At 42.0% G+C, this 21,702-nt stretch overlaps 1 protein-coding gene and 1 pseudogene across 2 annotated transcripts in view; both read right to left on the bottom strand.

Moving 5' to 3' along the window:
- Positions 1–21,702, bottom strand: part of ANKS1A (ankyrin repeat and sterile alpha motif domain containing 1A) — a 183,406-nt gene that overhangs the window by 98,433 nt on the left and 63,271 nt on the right. For both annotated transcript variants that reach the window (XM_072137187.1, XM_072137188.1), the window contains exons 7-10: positions 15,738–15,839; positions 13,838–13,927; positions 8,382–8,557; positions 8,236–8,301 (exon numbers count right to left, since the gene is read on the bottom strand). In XM_072137187.1, the coding sequence (XP_071993288.1) occupies positions 8,236–8,301; positions 8,382–8,557; positions 13,838–13,927; positions 15,738–15,839 (434 nt within the window). The remainder of the gene's footprint in view (positions 1–8,235; positions 8,302–8,381; positions 8,558–13,837; positions 13,928–15,737; positions 15,840–21,702) is intronic.
- On the bottom strand, positions 7,163–8,008 carry LOC140119777 (mitogen-activated protein kinase 14 pseudogene; annotated as a pseudogene).

The raw sequence follows: 21,702 nt of genomic DNA, 5'->3' as shown, positions 1-21,702 counted from the left end.
GCAATGTCAGAATCAATACATATCTCATACATATAACCATTCTGAAGCATTAACATACTTCTGGACCAGGTCCTTTTAAGTCTTTGCCGTATTTTATTCAAAGCATTTTAAAAAAAAAAAGAGTATTTTATTCCCTATCTGACAGTACTTTTAGTTTACTGGGTTAAGAACTGGTTACAAAGCCCTTTGTCATACAAGACTAAGAGCTGCCGGTTCATCTACTGACTTCAGTCTCACATGCTTGAATGATATGTTGGTTTAATGTGTTCTACATTCAAGTCATTTGAACGGATTCACCTTAGTATAGGTGCATTACCCAGAGGTGAACAAGTCATAGTTACCCGAGATGGGAAAAACCATGTGAATTGTCACTAACCTTTTAACAAACTTTATCTAAATTAACAGTACAAGCATCTATACGGTATTTATTGTTAATTTAGAGCCCCCCTGCGGTCATATATTTTTAAACCCGGACAACCCTTTAAAGTGAGAAGTGGAAACTAGGTGGGCACTGGGTGAAAGGTTACTTTGCCCCTATGAAGCAGGATAGGGTAGCCAACTACAAAACCCTGTGCAAAAAGATAACCAAAGCTAAGAAGGGAGACTTCCAATAAATCTATGGTTGGAACCCTCTCTGCCTTTATCCTTGAGGACACAGGAAATGGAGATGGTAAGAGGGAAAGAATGAATTGGAACTGGACCCATGTAAAGAGCTGAGCACTCCCAGCAAGAGACTGATCATCCCATACATTGGCCACAAAATCAAGTAGCTTGTGGTTGAGGCAGTAGTGAACATGTCCAGGCCCACATTTTCCCACCTTAACACAGCATAGGGAAACAAAATAAGGGACTACCCCCCCCTAACGAAATCTGATAGAGCTCAAGTAATCAACCATTCAGATATTCAGCCCCGAAATGCATGCTTCTGAAATGGCTGAAACATTCTACCCCCAGTATTGGGATTGCGGAATGCTTCCTGCAGGACTGCTTCTGGACCCACACGGGAGGTTGAGACAGGCAACAGCTATGTCTGTTTGCAACCAAAAAGGAATACCCACTGATCTCACAGCTCCAGATATGGAGTCTCTCTGGTTAGTTTTGACATATGTGAACCCAGAAGAAATAATTCAATCTTTTGATTGAGAATGAGTCTCAAGGATCCATCCCTCTTCAGCTCCATGAGACATTTGAGAATAAAGGCAAAGGAATCCTTTCTTGGAATGAGTCTATGGGTCTATATCTATCATTGCTTTTGCTGGGTCTAAAAAAGTCACCAAAAAAGTAGCATAAAGGGTTTGCTCAAAAGTCGCACAGGACTATTCCCAACACTTCACTATACTGGCGTAAACATGGAACTACTGCAAGTGCAATGCATGACTTGTGACTTTTTTTTGATACAATGTGGCAAAAGTGTCCCACAGTGACTGCAGTCCCTGCTGGTGTATGTGCTGTGACTTTTCATGCATTTTCAGCTTTTTTTTTTGCGACTTTTTGAAAGAAAAGTCCAAGACACAAGTTGAATATAAGAACACTTATTCTTTAATGCAGCTTTAATGAATCGGATGGGCAGCCAAGCTCCAAAGACAGACATAGAACTGTCCCAAGGAGCCTGCCTAATGATAAATCTCCCCTTATTTTCTTAGCCAACAGGTCACTAAGGAGAATAGAGTAAACAAATGTCAGACAGAGAAGGGGGCTAGAGGGTCTTGGAAAAAATGGGTATAAAACTCTGCACATATTGGGTAAGGCCAACTGTATGGTCATTTCTTGTTACAGGGTTGCATGCAAAGTACTGTAGGAGGACAATAGGAGAGGTTTATCATTAGGCAGGCTCCTTGGGACAGTTCATTATATTTGGAGCTTTGTTGCCAGTCAGATATATTAAAGTGGCTTTGGTCCTTAGATAAATATTCTTATGCTCTAATTGTGTGAATTTTCTTTCAAAAAGGTGATAAATGCATAAAAAGTCACAGTAAATACACCAGCAGAGGGCTGGAGTAACTGTGCAACTTTTTTTCCACTTTTTAAAAATTTGCAAGTCTTGAATCTGGCTTTGCATGGCATTGCACTAGCAGTAGTTCTATGTTTACGCCAGTTTAGTGAAGTGGCGGAAAGAGCCCTGTGCAAATTTTTAGCAATGAAAAGTCACAAAGAACCTCTTTGCGACTTTTTCACAACTTTATTATGCCAAAAATGTCCTGCAAAACCAATGAAAATATTCCCCAATGGGTCTATGGGAGTGTTCCCTAGAGGTAGACAATTTAGCCAAGAAATGTCATATAGAAAACCAGGATAGAGGACCAGCCTGCAGCAGAAACAATCTTCTGCCCTGGCTAAAAAGGGAAAAGAAGGATTAAATAATAATAGGAGCCAACACAGTTTTTTCTACCTAGAGTAGTGGTCATGCCTATTCCCATGGTGCCGTGTCCTTCAATGTCAAAGAATTCTTTTTAGTTAGTTGTTCTTTTTGGTTTTCTGCCAGGTGGGAAAAGGGAAGATTCATGTGGGAAAAGGGAAGATTAATAGAAGGGAAAGATGGCAGTAAAATATATCTTACTTAAAAATAAAAAAAAAAATAAAAAAAAAATAAATGTAAAAAGGTGTATTGTACACAAAACATGAAATAGATGAATAAATGAATCTATAGGGCTTGTAGGAGGATACTTTTTTTTGTTGTACACCATCGATTTAAAGATATGCTCCTTGTGTTTAATTAGATAGGCATTGCATCTCAAGTTTATATTATAGTGTTAAAAGAGTATGCAAACAATCTTTATGTATGAAGCAGTTTTATTCTGCGCGTTTCAACAATATTGATACAATGTTGCACATCGCACATCAAGTTGTACACAGAGTTGATTAGACTCTTATAGTGACTGTAGTAGTGTTGTTAAATTAGAACCACTTACACTGCTGATTAGTGTGAGCAGAGTCTAGAAAGAACGCGAGCACAAAATATATCTACTTTTCTCCAGCAAGCTGAGTGCTGTCACTATAGTACAGAATGGTTCCCGATTTTCAAGCAGCACCAGTTTGTTAGATTTGTAATGCAATCAGCAGACTTATGGTGATGTCTAGTAACTGTGATAGCGTTATAAAGCCTGGAGGTTCAACATGAAAGCCTCTTACATAGATGGTCGCGGTGTCTGAATTGAAAGGTATCCGAAGTGCCTATTTGTCTCCAGCAAGCTAGGCATGCGGCAATCAGCAGTAACTATTCACAGCGTGGCGTCTGTGTTTAAAGTAACACTTGTCTATGTGGAGTCTACGTGAGCCACATTGCCTACACGCTAACTCTCTGACTGATGAATGATATATTGGACTATCTAGACATGCTGATATACTGCTAGACTTATAACTTCAATCACTAAGACGCAGATTCACACAAGGATAGTTGCGATCTGTCCCTCCTTACACATATCATGCCTTGCCCCAATGATAACCTACTGACGTTTTTTCTAGATCTTGCCTTGTTTTTATTTTTCTACATTTGTAGAAGGAAGAATTACCAATATTAATTTTTAATTTTTGTTATTCCTCTCATGTATAGGGGGAAAAATAATTTCCAAGACAACATCATAAATGGACAAGTAACATTCAGCTCATGCCTTTGAATTCTTTTTTTCTGCTCCTTTTGTGGTACCGGTAGGTTTTCTGTACCCACAACCTGCCCTCTTACTGAAAGAGGCATTGAGATCTGGGTCTGATTGTAAGATTCCTCGGTGTTTGTCTAAAATATTTCTCATTTCAGTCCACTATGTGGAAATGTGTAATAAATCTGATTTCATCAACTTTTTTCTTTTCCTTAACTTGTAGCAGAGTTTCTCTCCGTTCTTAGAGCTATATTGTATGCTATTTTTATTGATCTGTTACTTTAATACCGTTGTTTTAGACGTTTTTGAGGTTTTTTTTCACCTTCCTTTATTTTCTCAAAAAGTAGAAAAGTTTCTCCTCAGCCTTATGAATTCACCCTTCGGGATGCCCTAAATAGTTCTGGGCAGATGGGCGCTGTGTGCATCTAGGATGCTATTAGTGGCTGTCTTTTTTCTATAGAAGTTGGTCTCAAACGTTTTGTTATCCCCTTGATATACACTCACCGGCCACTTTATTAGATACACCATGCTAGTAACGGGTTGGACCCCCTTTTGCCTTCAGAACTGCCTCAATTCTTCATGGCATAGATTCAACAAGGTGCTGGAAGCATTCCTCAGAGATTTTGGTCCATATTGACATGATGGCATCACACAGTTGCCGCAGATTTGTCGGCTGCACATCCATGATGCGAATCTCCCATTCCACCACATCCCAAAGATGCTCTATTGGATTGAGATCTGGTGACTGTGGAGGCCATTTGAGTACAGTGAACTCATTGTCATGTTCAAGAAACCAGTCTGAGAGGATTCCAGCTTTATGACATAGCGCATTATCCTGCTGAAAGTAGCCATCAGATGTTGGGTACATTGTGGTCATAAAGGGATGGACATGGTCAGCAACAATACTCAGGTAGGCTGTGGCATTGCAGATCTAGAAAAAACGTCAGTAGGTTATCATTAGGGCAAGGCATGATATGTGTAAGGAGGGACAGATCGCAACTATCCTTGTGTGAATCTTCGTCTTAGTGATTGAAGTTATAAGTCTAGCAGTATATCAGCATGTCTAGATAGTCCAATATATCATTCATCAGTCAGAGAGTTAGCGTGTAGGCAATGTGGCTCACGTAGACTCCACATAGACAAGAGTTACTTGAAACACAGACGCCGCGCTGTGAATAGTTACTGCTGATTGCCGCATGCCTAGCTTGCTGGAGACAAATAAGCACTTCGGATACCTTTCAATTCTGACACCACCACCACCAGCCTGAACCATTGATACAAGGCAGGGTAGATCTATGCTTTCATGTTGTTGACGCCAAATTCTGACCCTACCATCCGAATGTCGCAGCAGAAATCGAGACTCCTCAGACCAGGCAACGTTTTTCCAATCTTCTACTGTCCAATTTCGATGAGCTTGTGCAAATTGTAGCCTCAGTTTCCTGTTCTTAGCTGAAAGGAGTGGCACTTGGTGTGGTCTTCTGCTGCTGTAGCCCATCTGCCTCAAAGTTCGACGTACTGTGCGTTCAGAGATGCTCTTCTGCCTACCTTGGTTGTAACGGGTGGCGATTTGAGTCACTGTTGCCTTTCTATCAGCTCGAACCAGTCTACCCATTCTCCTCTGACCTCTGGCATCAACAAGGCATTTCCGCCCACAGAACTGCCGCTCACTGGATGTTTTTTCTTTTTCGGTCCATTCTCTGTAAACCCTAGAGATGGTTGTGCTTGAAAATCCCAGTAGATCAGCAGTTTCTGAAATACTCAGACCAGCCCTTCTGGCACCAACAACCATGCCACGTTCAAAGGCACTCAAATCACCTTTCTTCCCCATACTGATGCTCGGTTTGAACTGCAGGAGATTGTCTTGACCATGTCTACATGCCTAAATGCCGCCATGTGATTGGCTGATTAGAAATTAAGTGTTAACGAGCAGTTGGACAGGTGTACCTAATAAAGTGGCCGGTGAGTGTATATTTAGATCTAGGAATGGAATTTGAATTTTACTGTATTCAGCCGTGAGCTTGATATTGAGTTCATGGTTGTTGAGGGCCAGAGAATAGTCTGTTAATTCTGTCTCATTGCTCTTCCAGATACACACAAGGTCGCCATAAAACAATGTTATCTTTCTACCCAAGATGATTTTCTTTGAAAACAACCTCCTCGCCCTACCACCCTAGGAATAAGTTTGCAAATGTTGGTACGCTCGCACAGCCCATGGCCATTCCATGGGTCGGAAGTTGAAGGTGAAGTAATTTATAGTGAAGACAAAGTGTAGAAGTTTAAGCAAAAAGTTTCTACGGATTGGATTGTCTGGGTCTTTTTGGAGGAAAAATTCGACTGCCTCATAGCGCAAATTGTGTCCTATGCTTGTATACAAACTCTCCACATCACACGTTAAAATTTCAGCATCTTCCAGGTTGATACCATCCATGGTGTCCCTGGTGCAAGATGGTAATTGGTATACCTACTTCCGTAACTCATAATCCAGCCCTTGGCTAGCCTTTCCTTCAGGCAGCCAATGCCGTATACAATGGGTCCTCCAGGAGGACAGTCTATGTTCTTATGGACTTTTGGTAACATATAAAAAGTCACCACTTTTGGATATTTATTTTCCAGAAAATGTTTTTCTTGTTTGGTTATTGCTCGAATCTCCAATCCATCTGCAATAAAGATCTCATATTCTTTTAAGAAATCGAAAGTAGGGTCTGCCCGAAGGGCTCTGTAACATCTATTGTTATGTAGTTGTTTATTGGCTTCTGCCAAGTATTGATCTTTGGCCATATAACCACATTTCCCCCCCTTGCCTGATTTTTTAAAAACTACGTTCTCGAAGATTTTTAATTCTCTAAGTGCAGTTCTTTAATTTCCTGTCAAGTTCCTTTCAAAGTTGTCTTCTGGGAGTGCCATAATGTCTGCTGTGACTAGATCCAGGAAGACTTTTACTTGTAGACTTTTTTCTAATTAGGGCATATTTCTATATTTAGGTTTCAGTTTTTTATTCTCATATTGTTTTGTAGTTGCCCTTTCCATTTATTCTTGATTTGATATTAAATTAACTAATTCATCTAAGTCCTCGTCTGCATTGCGGCTATAAATGTTCTCAGATGGCAGGCATATTAGAGCTTCTTTTTCTGCTTCCTTTAAATTGTCATTTTTTTGCGAGAAATCTCTAGATGTAGATTTAAATATTTTTTTTTTTAAATATATATATATTGGTTTTCTATCGAATAAATTTATATCTTTGATGCATTCAAATCTTTTATTCCTTAATCTATAATTCCTTAAGTACAAACTGGTGCTGTCAGAAAACCGGGACCCAGTCTGTACAATAGTGACAGCACTCGGCTTGCTGGAGAAAAGTAAATATATTTGTGCTCGCGTTCTTTCTAGACACTGCTCACACTAATCAGCAGTTTAAGTTATTCTGGTGACTGCAGTAGTGTTTTTAAATTAGAACCAAACAACAGATCTTCATACACCTAATAAAGATGGTTGGCAAACTCTTTCAACACTATAATAAAAACTTGATATGCAATGCCTATCTAATTAAACACAAGGAGTCTATCTTTAAATCAATGGTGTACAACAATAAACCATAACCTTCTACAATCCCACAACTTATGGAAATATATAATTATCTCTGGAGCCCGATACCATCTGGTTACAACATAGCCAGTCATTTAGCATCATCCGTTTGTCTTGCCAACCCAAAATCTAAAATCCTCGGCTCACAATCTTCATTGACAGCTTAAATTGCTGGGTTTTAAGTCTCTATGGATGATTCCTTCTGAGTGGATGTACTTAAGTCCATGGAGTAACTGATATATAAGGAATTGGATATGATCATCTGTTCGCTTCTGGCACTTCATAATGTTATTTAGGTCAGCTCCCACAAGATTTGTTACTAGATACATTTTCATGTTTCATGTGCTTGAGCAAACGTAACTCCCGATATGTCTGTTGTGCATGAACAAGGGATTGAAAAGGTCTGGATAACTTTTTCACCGCCACCTTTTGTCGCGTCTGTGTCATAGGCAGAACAAACAGAGCCATAGGTCCCGGAGCCCACAGCTTATGGAAATATATAATATGCTGGCACCGCTCCGGCACCTCCCACACTGTTTTGTTCAGCTCCTATGGGAAATTAAATTAATGAAAATTAAATTAGAGGGGTCATCAACCCTAGCCTTTACCCTAAAATGTCAATCTATTTCATGTTTTGTGTAAATACACTTTTTTAAAAAAAATAAAAGTTAAATCTTATTGCCACCTTTCCCTTCTATTAATCTTCCCTTTTCCCACAAGAAAGATATATTCTCTCACTTATCTGGCTCCTGGTTCCTGTGTTTCTTAGGTTCTTTCCATTCTTCAGCCTCGTGTCCAGCTGGATTTTCCAATGAATGGCTTTCATGGGCCATAGGACGTCGCTTCCTCCAACTATAGAATATGAATTCTTTTGTTGTACCTAGGGCTTAGGAGGTCACCAAATGGCCAAAGTGGGTTCCGAGACCACACCTAGAACTTTTGACAGATGCAGGGCCGAAAAGCAGAGGTACCAGAGAGTAGCGGGAACTGGGAGCAGGGAAAGTACCCTGGTAAACCTAGAAAAGCCATTTAACTTTCACACATTCTAAGCAGCACCTACACTCTGTTTCCGCTCCAAATCTTCTTCATCTTCTGGTGGAGGCTTGGCAGGTGGAGGTGGCCTTTCCTTCAAAGAAACAAAAATATAATAAATAATTATGTCATAAAAATGGATAAAACCAAGAGAAAATGGACAAGATCACTTACATGTCGAGTTTTGGCATTTTCACGGCAAAGGGAATCCCTGTCAGAGGAGCGTCCACTGCATATGCTATCCAATGAATGACAGGAAGAGGCATTGAACAGTGCTTCATAAGGAGATTCTGTCTGGGAAATGCTGTCTAGATCCAAACGCAAATCCAACAATGTCCGTTGCATACCCCCTAAAACAGGAAAGAGTTTGATAAAGGAATAAGGTGGGCCACGCTCATATACATTGCATACAATTAAGTCAGAAACCTACAAAGTGCACGACTCCTCTCACTAAATACTGTATGATACTTATGATTCTGTATATGGAATAAATCTTGAATGATTGGTTGGTCTTCAGAATTTTATTTTATTATTAAAGGAAATCTACCATTTGCTTTTATGCATTATGAACCAAACATACCTTGAGAATGCTGTAGCTACACTGATGCAGAAACATATCTTGTTTGATCCCTGAATCGAGTGGTATTGCTAAAAAAAGCAATTATAAAATGATGACAATGAGGTTCTGATGCACCTGTGGCATCCCAGGCGCTCTCCTCTTCCCCTAATTATGCACTGCTCTAGCCTTGTCCCACCCAGCATAAGCCGAGACACAACACAGTGATTACATCTTTTTCTAAAGCAGTGCAAGAGGATAAGCACCGAGCCAGGCAAAGGAGCGAAAGAGCCTCATTATCCAGAATTTTATAATTATTTTATACTCAGCTCAGGGAGTGAACAAGATATGTTTCAGCATCAGTGTAGCTATAGCATTCTCAAGGCATGTTTGGTGTATAACGCATGAAATCAATCGGTAGATTTCCTTTAAAGACGACCTGTCACCTAAGCAGGGCCCCCAAAACAGTAATTTATTCTAAGCAGTCATTGTCATTATTTAAGCTGTCATTAAAATGTAAGCTAATATGCAAATAGTTATTTAAAAAGTTGCTTCCCTTAATAATAATAATTCTTAATTTATATAGCGACTACAGATTACGTAGCGCCGCACAAAGCTTGTCAAATTGGTTGTGGACATACACTATAATGAAGAATTAAAATGCTACTGGTCCTTTAATCAGTCCTATGTCTTTGTCCCTGTGGAGGAGATACAGGGCAGAAGATGGCCGCTGGTCACAAGTTCTGCACCTGCTTGGGCAGGTCATGTGATCATCACAATGTTTGGCTGTAGTCATTAGGTTGGAGTGCATCCAGTGTGGTCAGTGTTGTGGTGAAACCACCTCTGTAAGGCAATGTGCAGTGATGGCTGTTACACACATTATGGACAGTCTGTTAGATCATCACTGGCAGGAGCTGTTACTGCTAACTGCGGGAACATGGGATTTAAAGTTGTAGATGGCAGACATCTTGGAGATAACACCGCCTACTCTAGAAAGCCGATAAATCTCGTGAATGATTAAAAAAAATAGACACCAAAAATTAGGATTTTTTACATTCAACCAAACAAAAAAGAGGTTATAAAAAGGGATCAAAAAGTCACATTTACACCAAGATGATTCCAATAAACAGTACAATACAGCTCAAACAAAAAATAAAAAGGTAACGCCTTAGAAGACTGTGATACAAATAGGTGAATTTTTTTCTATCCAAATGAGTTTTTATTTAGCAAAACTATTCAAACATAAAAAAGCTATGTAAATGTGATATCGCTGTAATCCTGCAGATCCATAGAAAGTAAAAAAACAATTCTATAGTAAAGTCATCCATACTATATCATGTATAAAACAAAAAATAATAGTTAATCCCGTCCTGACCCATAGAAGAAAATGCATGTCCAAGTTGGCGGGTTGCTTGCGCACCAGGACGTGCATTATTTTCCTGCACAAAACCGTAACAACTGTAAGATGGTGACAGTGTCTGCGAGCCTGGTTGTAATCAATAGGCTTTAGCCACCCCAAAATAGTGTTAATATACTCCTGGAGGAGTTTATTTTTCAAATGGGTTCACTTTTTAGGGGCTTCTTTTGTTCTGGTAAGTTATAAGCTCATTGTTGCAGCTAAATTTGCGCTTCAATTGCTCGGTGATCTCTGTCAGCTCCATAGAGATTAATGAAGCAGAACAGTCATGCACAGCCGTCTGCTCCACTATTCTGACGCAGCGAAGAGGGGTCCGACAGAGGTACATGGGACCCCATCAGACCCCTCGTTTTCGTAATCTGTGGGGGTCTCATCACTGAAACCCTCACCAATCAGCAAGTTAGGCCTTTATAGGGGTATTCCCACGAAGGCAAGTTTCTTACATGTACTCAGGATAACAAAATAACACATTCTCTAATACACTGTTATTAACAAAAATACAGTATTTCACAGATACCGTATATACCGGCGTATAAGACGACTTTTGAAGACAGAAAAATGTTCTGTCTTCTCTGGGGTCGTCTTATACGCCGGTAATCGTCTTATACAGCGGCGGTCCCGGTGCATGGAGAGGGCTCACGGGCTGAGCCCTCTCCATAGCCGGTAAGTCTTTGCTGCATATTGCAGCAAAGGCTTACCGGTAACACCCGCGATCGGTGCTACCACCGATCGCGGGTGTTTGCACAGCGATGGCTGCCGGCAGCCTCAAAAAGACATCGGGGGGGGGGGGGGGAATACTCACCCTCCGTTGGCCCCGATGTGCTGTCTTCAGTCTTCCGCGCCGTCTTCTTTCTTCGGCTGGGCGCCGCCATGTCTTTCCCCGGGTCGGCGCCTAGTATGACGTCAGCAGCGGCGCGTCATACAAGGCGCCTGCCGGGGAAGATCAATGGCGGCACCCAGCAGAAGAAAGAAGACGGCGCGGACATCGGGGGAGCAGCGCCGCACATCGGGGCCACCGGAGGGTGAGTATATAAGTTTATTTTTTTTTTTGTATACTACCGGGGCCTGTGCTGTATACTACCGGGGCCTGTGCTGTATACTACCGGGGCCTGTGCTGTATACTACCGGGGCCTGTGCTGTATACTACCGGGGCCTGTGCTGTATACTACCGGGGCCTGTGCTGTATACTACCGGGGCCTGTGCTGTATACTACCGGGGCCTGTGCTGTATACTACCGGGGCCTGTGCTGTATACTACCGGGGCCTGTGCTGTAATGGTAATGTTGTTGTTGTATGCCTTACGTTAATGAGCGATAGTTTTCCTGCTATATACCTGCATGTCATAAGAATTTACATTTAAAAAAGGACCATGTTAAATTCAAATCTGTTTTTTTTTTTTATTTTTACCGGTGTTTTGTATGCGTTGGAAAAGGGGTAGTCTTATACGGCGAATATATCTTAAACTCTATATTTTAAACAGGAAAGTAGGGGGGTCGTCTTATACACCAGGTCGTCTTATACGCCGGAATATACGGTATATCTCCTGCTGTCCACAATTTGTCGCCCCTAGATACTATAATATAACTTCTGACTTTAGGGTCGGGCCGCCATCTTGGATTTCTATGTGAAATCTGAGTTTGTGTCTTTATGTTCTAAGCCTGTAGTCCCGCCACCTCCAGTGTGTGCAGAGAGCTTACAGACACTCACTGACTCACTTCCTGCCAGCACATCGTGAGCAGAGCAAAGCTGCAAACTACAAGGAGATAAGTGATCCGAGGGAAGGGGGAGGAAGGCACATATCTGCGAGAACAGAGGTAGCAGAGCTAAAATTGTAACAGTGTAAAAGTCTGTCAGCCTCCGTTTCTCATTCCTCTGCGTAATAGGGATCTCATCTCTGATCTGTCTCATCTCTCTATGTGTCAGTGTGTTAGCACTACATCAGTAGCCAGATGAAATTGTATATACACACCTGTTCCCTGATAATCTAACCACACTGTTACCCCACAGAACTAGATGGATCATAATGTGTCTGCTTAGAGAGAGTCCCCGCCCACACTCTGGGAATTTGCACTGAGCAGCCTGGGAGTGACAGGAGCTAAAACAGCAATACATTTTCACATCTCAATCACCTAGTGATGTTTCTTTTGAGGGAAAACCCCATTAAGGTGAAAATGAGCTGAGTCCTTAAGGGGTTAAGCTCCATTTTGTGATTAATGGCATTAACCCCTTCCCGACATGTGACGTAATAGTACGTCACATGTCGGGTGCCGGCATCGATCGCGCGTGTTTTACCGCTGATCGATGCCGGCAAAGGTGCCAGCGGCTCCAAAAAGACGGCGGCACGCGGGCGCCGTCATCTTTCCGTGGATCGCCGCTCCCTGTGACGTCATCGGGGAGCGGCGATCCGTCGCCATGGTAGCTTCGGGTCTCACGAAGACCCGAAGCTACTTCGGGTTAACCCATTCATTACAATATGCTGTCAGCACATTGTAGTGTATGAGTAGTGAAATCCCCATATACTGCCATACTGTAGTATGGCAGTATATGGTAGGATCGATCAGACAACCTAGGGTTAAAGTACCCTAGGGAGTCTGAAAAATAGTAAAAATAAAAATAAAAAAAAAGTTAAAAAAATAAATAATTATAATAAAAAAACCTAAAAATTCTAATCACCCCCCTTTCCCTAGAATTGATATAAATATAAATAAACAGTAAAAGTCAAACACATTAGGTATCGCCGCGTCCGAAAATTCCCGGTATATCAAAATATGATAACGTTTTTTCACTGCGTTTAACCCCGTAACAGAAAATCGCGCCATTTAAAAATAAAAAATTCTATAAAAAGTGATCAAAAGGTCGTACAGTCCTAAAAATGATAACATTGTAAACGTAATCAAAATCCGCAAAAAATTACACCACCCTCAGCTCCATACACCAAAGTATGAAAAAGTTATGAGCGCAAGAAGAAGATGGCAAAATCCCCCCAAAAAAATTTGTACAGGAGGTTTTAATTTTTTTAAATGTATGAAAACATTATAAAACCTATACAAATTTTGTATCCCCGTAATCGTACCGACCCACAAAATAAAGTAGACATGTCATTTGGGGGTGCACAGTAAAATCCGTAAAAAACAAGCCCACAAGAATACGGCACAAATGCGTTTTTTTACCAATTTCACTGCATTTGGAATTTTTTTCCAGCTTCCCAGTACACGACATGGAATATTAAATACCACCATTTTGAAGTGTAATTTGTTACGCAGAAAATAAGTCGTCACACAGCTCTGTACATGAAAAAATAAAAAAGTTACAGATTTTTGAATGTGGGGAGTGAAAAATGAAAACGCAAAATCGAAAAAGGGCCGCGGCGGGAAGGGGTTAAGCTCGGTTGTATTCATATATTTATAGCATTATGGGTTTTTATATTTGATGTTGAAATTCCTGGAATACCCATTTAATTGTTAAAGTGACTGGGAATGGGATCCATATATGAAAGTTTGCATACACAATTCAGGTATCATATTCTCCTTTTTCAGACAATAAATGAATTCTAGGTAACACCAATCCAAACTTAAGACTTTCAGTATTCAGGATACAAAAAAATTGATCCAGAAAGTTAGAAAGCAATCACTTTTATTTTTAAAATTTTTTACTTTACCCCCTTGAGAATCAGTACAAATGGATGTGCTGGGCATTGGTGTGGGTTCCAGTTCTTGTTCTCTAGCAGCTAGTCTTACTGCATTGTGACCTTCAAGACACAAGTAAATACAAATATGACATTTCTACATAATGGAATGAGATGTAATTTGGCATGGTAGTGCATTCTAAAAATGACTTCAAAAGAACAAATTTAAAGGGGTTGTCCAAGGGTTTAAAAACATGGCTGCTTCCTTTCAAATACAGCTTCACGCCAACCATCGGTAGTGTTGGTATTACAATTAGATTCCATAAATTTCTATACATCTGAGCTGCAGTACCACCACTGTTAATGGAAGCAAGCAGGCAGGTTTTTTAACCCAAAAACAACCATTAAACCCTATATTTTTGTTTGTCTTTATATTTTTTTACAAATTGCACTTTTCTGTGGCACCATTGAATATTGAAAATTGGTGTAACTAATGAACTAACACAGTTGCACCATTTTCTAGCAGGCTTAGTTAGTTTTACAGCTTTATTGAGCAGTCAGATTTTCTAAGATATTCTTTAGATCAGAACAAATCAGAGAGATGCTAAACTTGCATAGTTTGCAACAGTAACATTTTTTAGTTTGCTGTATGGAGCTGTGTAAAGGTTTATCCCCTTTGCGTCACACTATTTTTTTTTCGTTAACATTTTGCTCCCCACCTTCGAAAAAAAATTTAACTTTTTACTTTTCAGTGTTCAGAGCATATTTTCCGCTTAGTTTTAACGACTTTTACTGTGCCCTCCAAATAATATATTTTCTTTATTCTTCAGTTTGCCAAAATCATGGCGATACCAAATTTATATAGGTTTTACTGTGTTACATTTTTTAAAAATGTCGTTTCGCCATCTGACACTAATAACTTTTTCATACTTCGGTGCGTAAGGCGTAATTTTTTGCAAGTTAAGGTGAAGTACCAACCTTTTTATTAAATTTTTTATGTGATGGCATAAAAGTGGCATTTCGGACAGTTTGGCGAAGTCTTCAATTTTGGTGTTCATCGCCGGAAACAACCAGTGCCCAACATGTTTGTTTATTTTATATCAGTTCAAGAGAAAGTGGGCAATTAGATTTTTCTTTTTTTGATTTTTTTTGTGTTTTTACAATTTCTTAGAACCTGTAGCATACTTTAATCCTAGACAGTCTGATCGTTCCTACCATATACTGCAATACTACTGTATTGCAGTATATGGCATTTTTACACATGATTTTTTACACATGATTTATTACATGATTCATGCCACTGGCAAATTGTAATGAATCTGCAGAAACCATAAAGCCTAGGGTCTTACAAAGACCCCCAAGGTTGTCATGGAAACCGATCACTGCTCTCAGATGATGTCACAGTGAGAGATGATCGAAAACAAGATGGTGGTGCCGGTGTACCACAGGACTTTGATAGTCAAAGTCTTGACACCCTATTAAGAAAACCCCACGTCTGTTTGACAAGGGCTCTTTGTGGATTTATTTATACATGCATCCTAGCAAAAAAAAATTTTCACTTTTTCAGGCACGCAGGCTACTTGAAACCTAGGGGGTCCTATTACTAATACAATACAATTACTAATACAGCAATAATACAGTATTGCATTATATTGTGAATATACTGTTTTTATAACATAGGCTACCTTTTATTTATAATTTTTTTCACTTTTGCCTTTCAAATGAATTTTTAAATGCCACCATTTTGGGGCACAAAGAATTACGTGATTTACTTTTCTAAATACTTATTTTTGAGGGAACTGGAAAAAACACAACTTCTGCTATGACCAAGCCATCTTTAGAGTTAACCACTAACTCCGCATTCAAAACGCTACTACTATTCCACAATAAAGAGGAATGATCTAGTACACCTGAAAACCAAAAAAAAACTTACCCTGTATAAGTGAAGCTATCTGCTGGCTCTTCTGAGATGGCAACTCCTGGACAATGTCCAGTGCAGTCATTCCTTTGTTGTCTGTAATGTTGACATCAATCCCTGGCATGGGGAACAAATACAGTTTTAATGCAAGGAAAAAAAAAAATTCAAAACCAAACCCTCATCTAGGTATTCAATTGCCTCCGTTCACAAGTTACGGTCTAATTGTGTTTTTAAAAAATCAATCACCAAGGGGAGGGGCTTGTCCTGATCATATATGCTTTTCAGGAGTACTTTATGGCAAAACATGTTCTGCTCTTTGCGGATTGCATGCTAGTCCCGCGATCGGGACAAGCCATACGTCATTCTGATTGGATGGTGTTTTCAAAACGCAATTCAACCCCAACGTGTAAACACAGCTTTAGGCCCAGTTCACATTTACACATTGGGGGAGATTTATTATGGCTTCTCCGTCAGTTTTCTAGTAGAGAAATCATATGAATATCCCCATTCGGCCACTTTTCTGGTTACTATAACCTGCAGGCTACTATTGGCATGTTGGATTGTAAAGCTGGCAGTGTGCAAGGGAAGTGAAGGGCGGGGGTTGGGCACCCCTCGGAGACTAGAACAAAAAATAGGTCGGAGCCGCGTATTTGTGAATACGGGCCAGTCTTAATTCCCCCCACTGCGTTTTGACATGCAATCCAAAGTCTTCCCCTGTGATCAAATATTGCATTTGAATTGCGTAGAGCAATGTAACCTTAGCAAGTGACCTTAGGTTGGAGCCTTTGGATAGCACCATCAAAAATCACCACATGAATGTGGCTTGAGGTCTTCAGTTATTGTGAACCAAAACTATGTGAAGTCAAACACACAGAACAGGTGCAAATCTTTTCCTCTGTATAGTCCTTGTAAAGACTAGCACCTATTGTTTTCAACCACTCCTGATAATGACTCACAATAACTTAAAGGGGTATTCCCATCTGGAACTTTACATTAAATTTAATTAATTTGCCATATGTAAACATTTCTTCAATTGGATGCTATTAAAAAAAATGTTCCTGTGTAAAGATACTCATAAATGTAGCCATGTTGTCCCATAGAAACGAGATAGCTTCTTCGGATACGACCACCTCACATTTTGGCAGCAGTGGCTAGACATGCACTATTGAGTCCTGCCTGACCACCTGGATTCAGGGATCATCACCACAGAATGGCTGTGGGACATGCAGTAACTCCCGGACATTTCATATACAAACATCTTTTGTTCATTTTGCAATCCCTCCAGCAGAGGTGGCCGTAACCAAGGACACAGTCTTGTTTCTACGGGACCATATGACTACATTTATGAGAAATCATTTTCACACGGGTAAATTCTTTTTGATAACATCTAATTGAAGAAATGTTTATATGGAAGATTAATGAAACTGAATGTGAATACCCAGACAAGAATACCCTTCAAGGAAATACCCCTTTTGAACCCATTTTTGGGCCGTTTTTAAGTAGTCCGTTAAAGAACGCATGAGTTTTTCAAAAACGCATACATTTTTTAACACGTTTTGATTAAGATAATTGGTAAAACCAGTCAAAAACGCATTTGTTTTTTACTGGAGTGCTTAAAAACTGCCCAAAAACGGGTTCAAATCGCCACGTGTGACTACACCCTAAGGCAGGGGTAGGGAACCTATGGCTCGGGAGCCAGATGTGGCTCTTTTGTTGGCTGCATCTGGCTCTCAGACAGATCTTTAATAAATAGTGATACCTGCTGTGTTCCTCTTAGACTGTTCACTGGACACAGGCAGCAATGTTACCGCTGCCTACGTCCTTTGTACGACGTCCTTTGGCCATCGCTGCCTTCGTCTAAGACTGGGTTAAAGAGAAGAGCGTGGGAACAATGAGGAGCTGGCTGCAGAGAGCGCTGGTAACTTTATATTAATTATTATTTTGCTGTGACTACCTATCTACTGGGGAGCATGTGCTGTGACTACCTATCTACTGGGGAGCATGTGCTGTGACTACCTATCTACTGGGACTACCTATCTACTGGGAATATGTACTGGGGCTACCTATCTACTAGGAAGTATGTGCTGTGGCTACCTATATACTGGGGGACATGTGCTGTGGCTACATGTGCTGGGGCTACTATTTACTGGGAAGTATGTGCTTTAGCTACCTATCTCCTGGGAGGAGTAGTGAAACCCCTGGACCACTGCGGACTATGATGTAAGCAGACACCTGGGAGCGGAATCTAAGTGGCACCCGGTCTTCACCAGAGCCCACCGCAAAGCAGGATGGTCTTGCTGCAGTTTGGTGCCACCAGGTCGTTCCACAGGAGCGACTTGTCGACGGTGGCAGCCAAGGTCGAGGTACAGGATCACTAGGCAGTTTCGTGGTCAGGAACAGGCAGACGGACAAGGCAGGCGGCAATGATGTGAGGTTGGGGACGGAGCAAAAGGTCAGGGCTGGCAGCGAAGGAGCAGAATCAGGAACAGGTCCGGGGTCACAAAGGGAGGTCAACACTTGGGAAGGAAACACTGTGGAAAGCTTCCTCATAGGCATGAAGCCATAAGATCTGGCGGGGAATGCTGGGAGCCGCTGGTCTTTATAGGAGCCTGGGAAGTGGGTAGTGCCCTTTAAATCTGCGAGTGCCAGCGCGTGCACTGGCCAGCCGGGATGTGAGCAGGAACGTGGAGAGGGGAATTCGGAAAGGGGCGCCGCCACTGAGAGGAGCACAGCTGTGGCTGCGATCCGAGACGTAGATCGCAGGGGCACCTGTGACACCCTATCAACTGGGGGGCATTTGCATATTGTACGGCTCTTACGGAATAACATTTTAAAATATGTGGCGATCATGGCTCTCTCAGCCAAAAAGGTTCCTGACCCCTGCCCTAAGGGAATAATGGATTGTTTATGAGTGTACAGATAGACCTAAATGCTTGCATTTAATGAGGTTGTGTTAACATGTGGCTTTTCCAGCGAATACACGTTATGGGTAATGAGCACAAAGTGTTTTTCATGTGAACACTCGTTACCGATCACATTAGTAGAAACGCATACACAAATTGGTTGACCCCTTCCACATGGCACATGAATCAACTATACTAAACCTCAACAAACCATATATTTTCTGAAAGCAGAGACTTGCCCCATTTTCAAAATTGCATGAAGGCTCCTACGTCTATAAACTCTTTTTAACGCAATTTTAGTTTAAAATTATATTTAAAAAATATGACTGGCAAAAATATGCTCCAAACAGAAAATATTTGCCTGCACATGTACTAGTTCAGAGATACCTATTAGTCATATGTTCACATGAAGAAATCATCATAATATCACTAAAACTGAAATAACTAAATATCTATTCTTCAGCTAGAAACTTTGAGACAGTCACAACATGCAAAATAATTATTAAAATTATTAAATTATTAAACATAATATCCATTAAAACTGCCATGAAAACAAATTTTAACATAAAACTCACATCAAAGCGGAGGTTTATGCACAAATAGGCATTTAAAAATTACACAAAGTGTACAGATTTATACCACAAAACACAACATCACCAAATATGTCCTCTGCCAAAAATGCTAAAATTTTAAAACCATGCCATATTTGGTTGCAATTCACAAATGTGTTTAAAAATCTATTACACAGAAACTAAGAAGCTCCTATTTTGTCAAAATCCATTTTTTTTTCAGAAATCACCATCTACCAGGTCTAAAAAAATAACTTTAATAAAATTAAGGTGGTAGTGTGTATGGATTTTAAACAGTAATAAAATGCAAAAATCACTTGAAAATTCTAAATTTCCTCTAAAATATGTATTAATCCAGAATACTTACATATACTGTAGTATAAGCTGTGTTTTTCAGCACAAAAAAAAATTTGTTGAAAAACCTTAACTCAGCTTACTCACCTTCCCAACGCCCCCCGCAGGTTCTCTTCTGTCTTCAGCTCCAGCTCTGGGTCCCCGCGGCTGCGTCTCACACACCATGCAGTTAGTCACTTGCCAACATCATAGTGTGTGCACCGCTATCGGCACACACTGATGTAGTATATGCGACAGCATCACACGGGGACCCGAAGGTGGAGCTTCAGAAGACAGAAGAGGACCTGCCGTGGGCATTGGAAAGGGTTTCCTATGTGTTTTTTTAGGCTGGGCATAAAGGGCTGCTGGCCATCTGCTGGGGGGCGGGGGCTGCTGGCCATCTGCTGGGGGGCGGGGGCTGCTGGCCATCTGCTGGGGGGCGGGGGCTGCTGGCCATCTGCTGGGGGGCGGGGGCTGCTGGCCATCTGCTGGGGGGCGGGGGCTGCTGGCCATCTGCTGGGGGGCGGGGGCTGCTGGCCATCTGCTGGGGGGCGGGGGCTGCTGGCCATCTGCTGGGGGGCGGGGGCTGCTGGCCATCTGCTGGGGGGCGGGGGCTGCTGGCCATCTGCTGGGGGGCGGGGGCTGCTGGCCATCTGCTGGGGGGCGGGGGCTGCTGGCCATCTGCTGGGGGGCGGGGGCTGCTGGCCATCTGCTGGGGGGCGGGGGCTGCTGGCCATCTGCTGGGGGGCGGGGGCTGCTGGCCATCTGCTGGGGGGCGGGGGCTGCTGGCCATCTGCTGGGGGGCGGGGGCTGCTGGCCATCTGCTGGGGGGCGGGGGCTGCTGGCCATCTGCTGGGGGGCGGGGGCTGCTGGCCATCTGCTGGGGGGCGGGGGCTGCTGGCCATCTGCTGGGGGGCGGGGGCTGCTGGCCATCTGCTGGGGGGCGGGGGCTGCTGGCCATCTGCTGGGGGGCGGGGGCTGCTGGCCATCTGCTGGGGGGCGGGGGCTGCTGGCCATCTGCTGGGGGGCGGGGGCTGCTGGCCATCTGCTGGGGGCCGGGGGCTGCTGGCCATCTGCTGGGGGCCGGGGGCTGCTGGCCATCTGCTGGGGGCCGGGGGCTGCTGGCCATATAACTGGGGGGCATGTGCTTGCTGGTTATATACTGGGGAGGCTGACCAATGCATTTCCCACCCTTGGCTTATACTCGAGTCAATAGGTTTTGCCTTTTTTGTGTTAAAATTGCCCATCTTATACTCTGGTTGGCTTATAATCAAGTATATACGGTATATAAAGAAAATATACTTTCTTAAAAACAGTAAGATGTGAGGAGTTCATACATACCCCACATGTGTATATTCACCAAAATATGCAGCAAAGGGAACGTTAAATCCACAGGGGGGCGCAAAACTATTTTTGCGACGTTTTCATTGCTATCATTTTTAGGACTGTGCGACCTTTTGATCACTTTTTATTAATTTTTTTATATTTTCCAAAATGGCAAAAAATGTCATTTTTGACTTTGGACGCTATTTTCCGTTACGGGGTTAAACGCAGTGAAAAAACGTTGTTATATTTTGATAGATCAGACATTTTCGGACGCGGTGATACCTAATGTGTTTATGATTTTTACTGTTTATTAATATTAATATCAGTTCTAGAGAAAGGGGGGTGATTTGAATTTTTAGGTTTTTTTATTATAATTTTTTTTGTTTTAACTTTTTTTTACTTTTACTATTTTTCAGACTCCCTAGGGTACTTTAACCCTAGGTTGTCTGATCGATCCTACCATATACTGCCATACTGCAATATGGCAGTATATGGGGATTTTACTCCTCATTCATTACAATGTGCTGATAGCACATTGTAATGAATGGGTTAAAACGAGACAGCTTCGGGCCTTCATGAGACACGAAGCTGTCATGGCAACGGATCACCGCTCCCCGTGACGTCATCGGTGAGCGGCGATCCGCGGCAAGATGGCAGGCGCCCATGCGGCGTCATCTTTTTGGAGCCTCCGGCAGCATTGCCGGCGGCGATGGCCGTGAAAGCAACCGCGATCGGTGCTAGCAGTAGCAATATGCAGCAAAGACTTACCGGCTATGGAGAGGGCTCGGCCCGCGAGCCCTCTCCATGCACCGGGACCCCGTGTCGGGAAGGGGTTAAAGGTGAATATCT

This window comes from Engystomops pustulosus, chromosome 2, assembly GCF_040894005.1.
Source record: "Engystomops pustulosus chromosome 2, aEngPut4.maternal, whole genome shotgun sequence".
NCBI lineage: Eukaryota > Metazoa > Chordata > Amphibia > Anura > Leptodactylidae > Engystomops > Engystomops pustulosus.
This window is presented reverse-complemented; position numbering and strand designations above follow the sequence as displayed.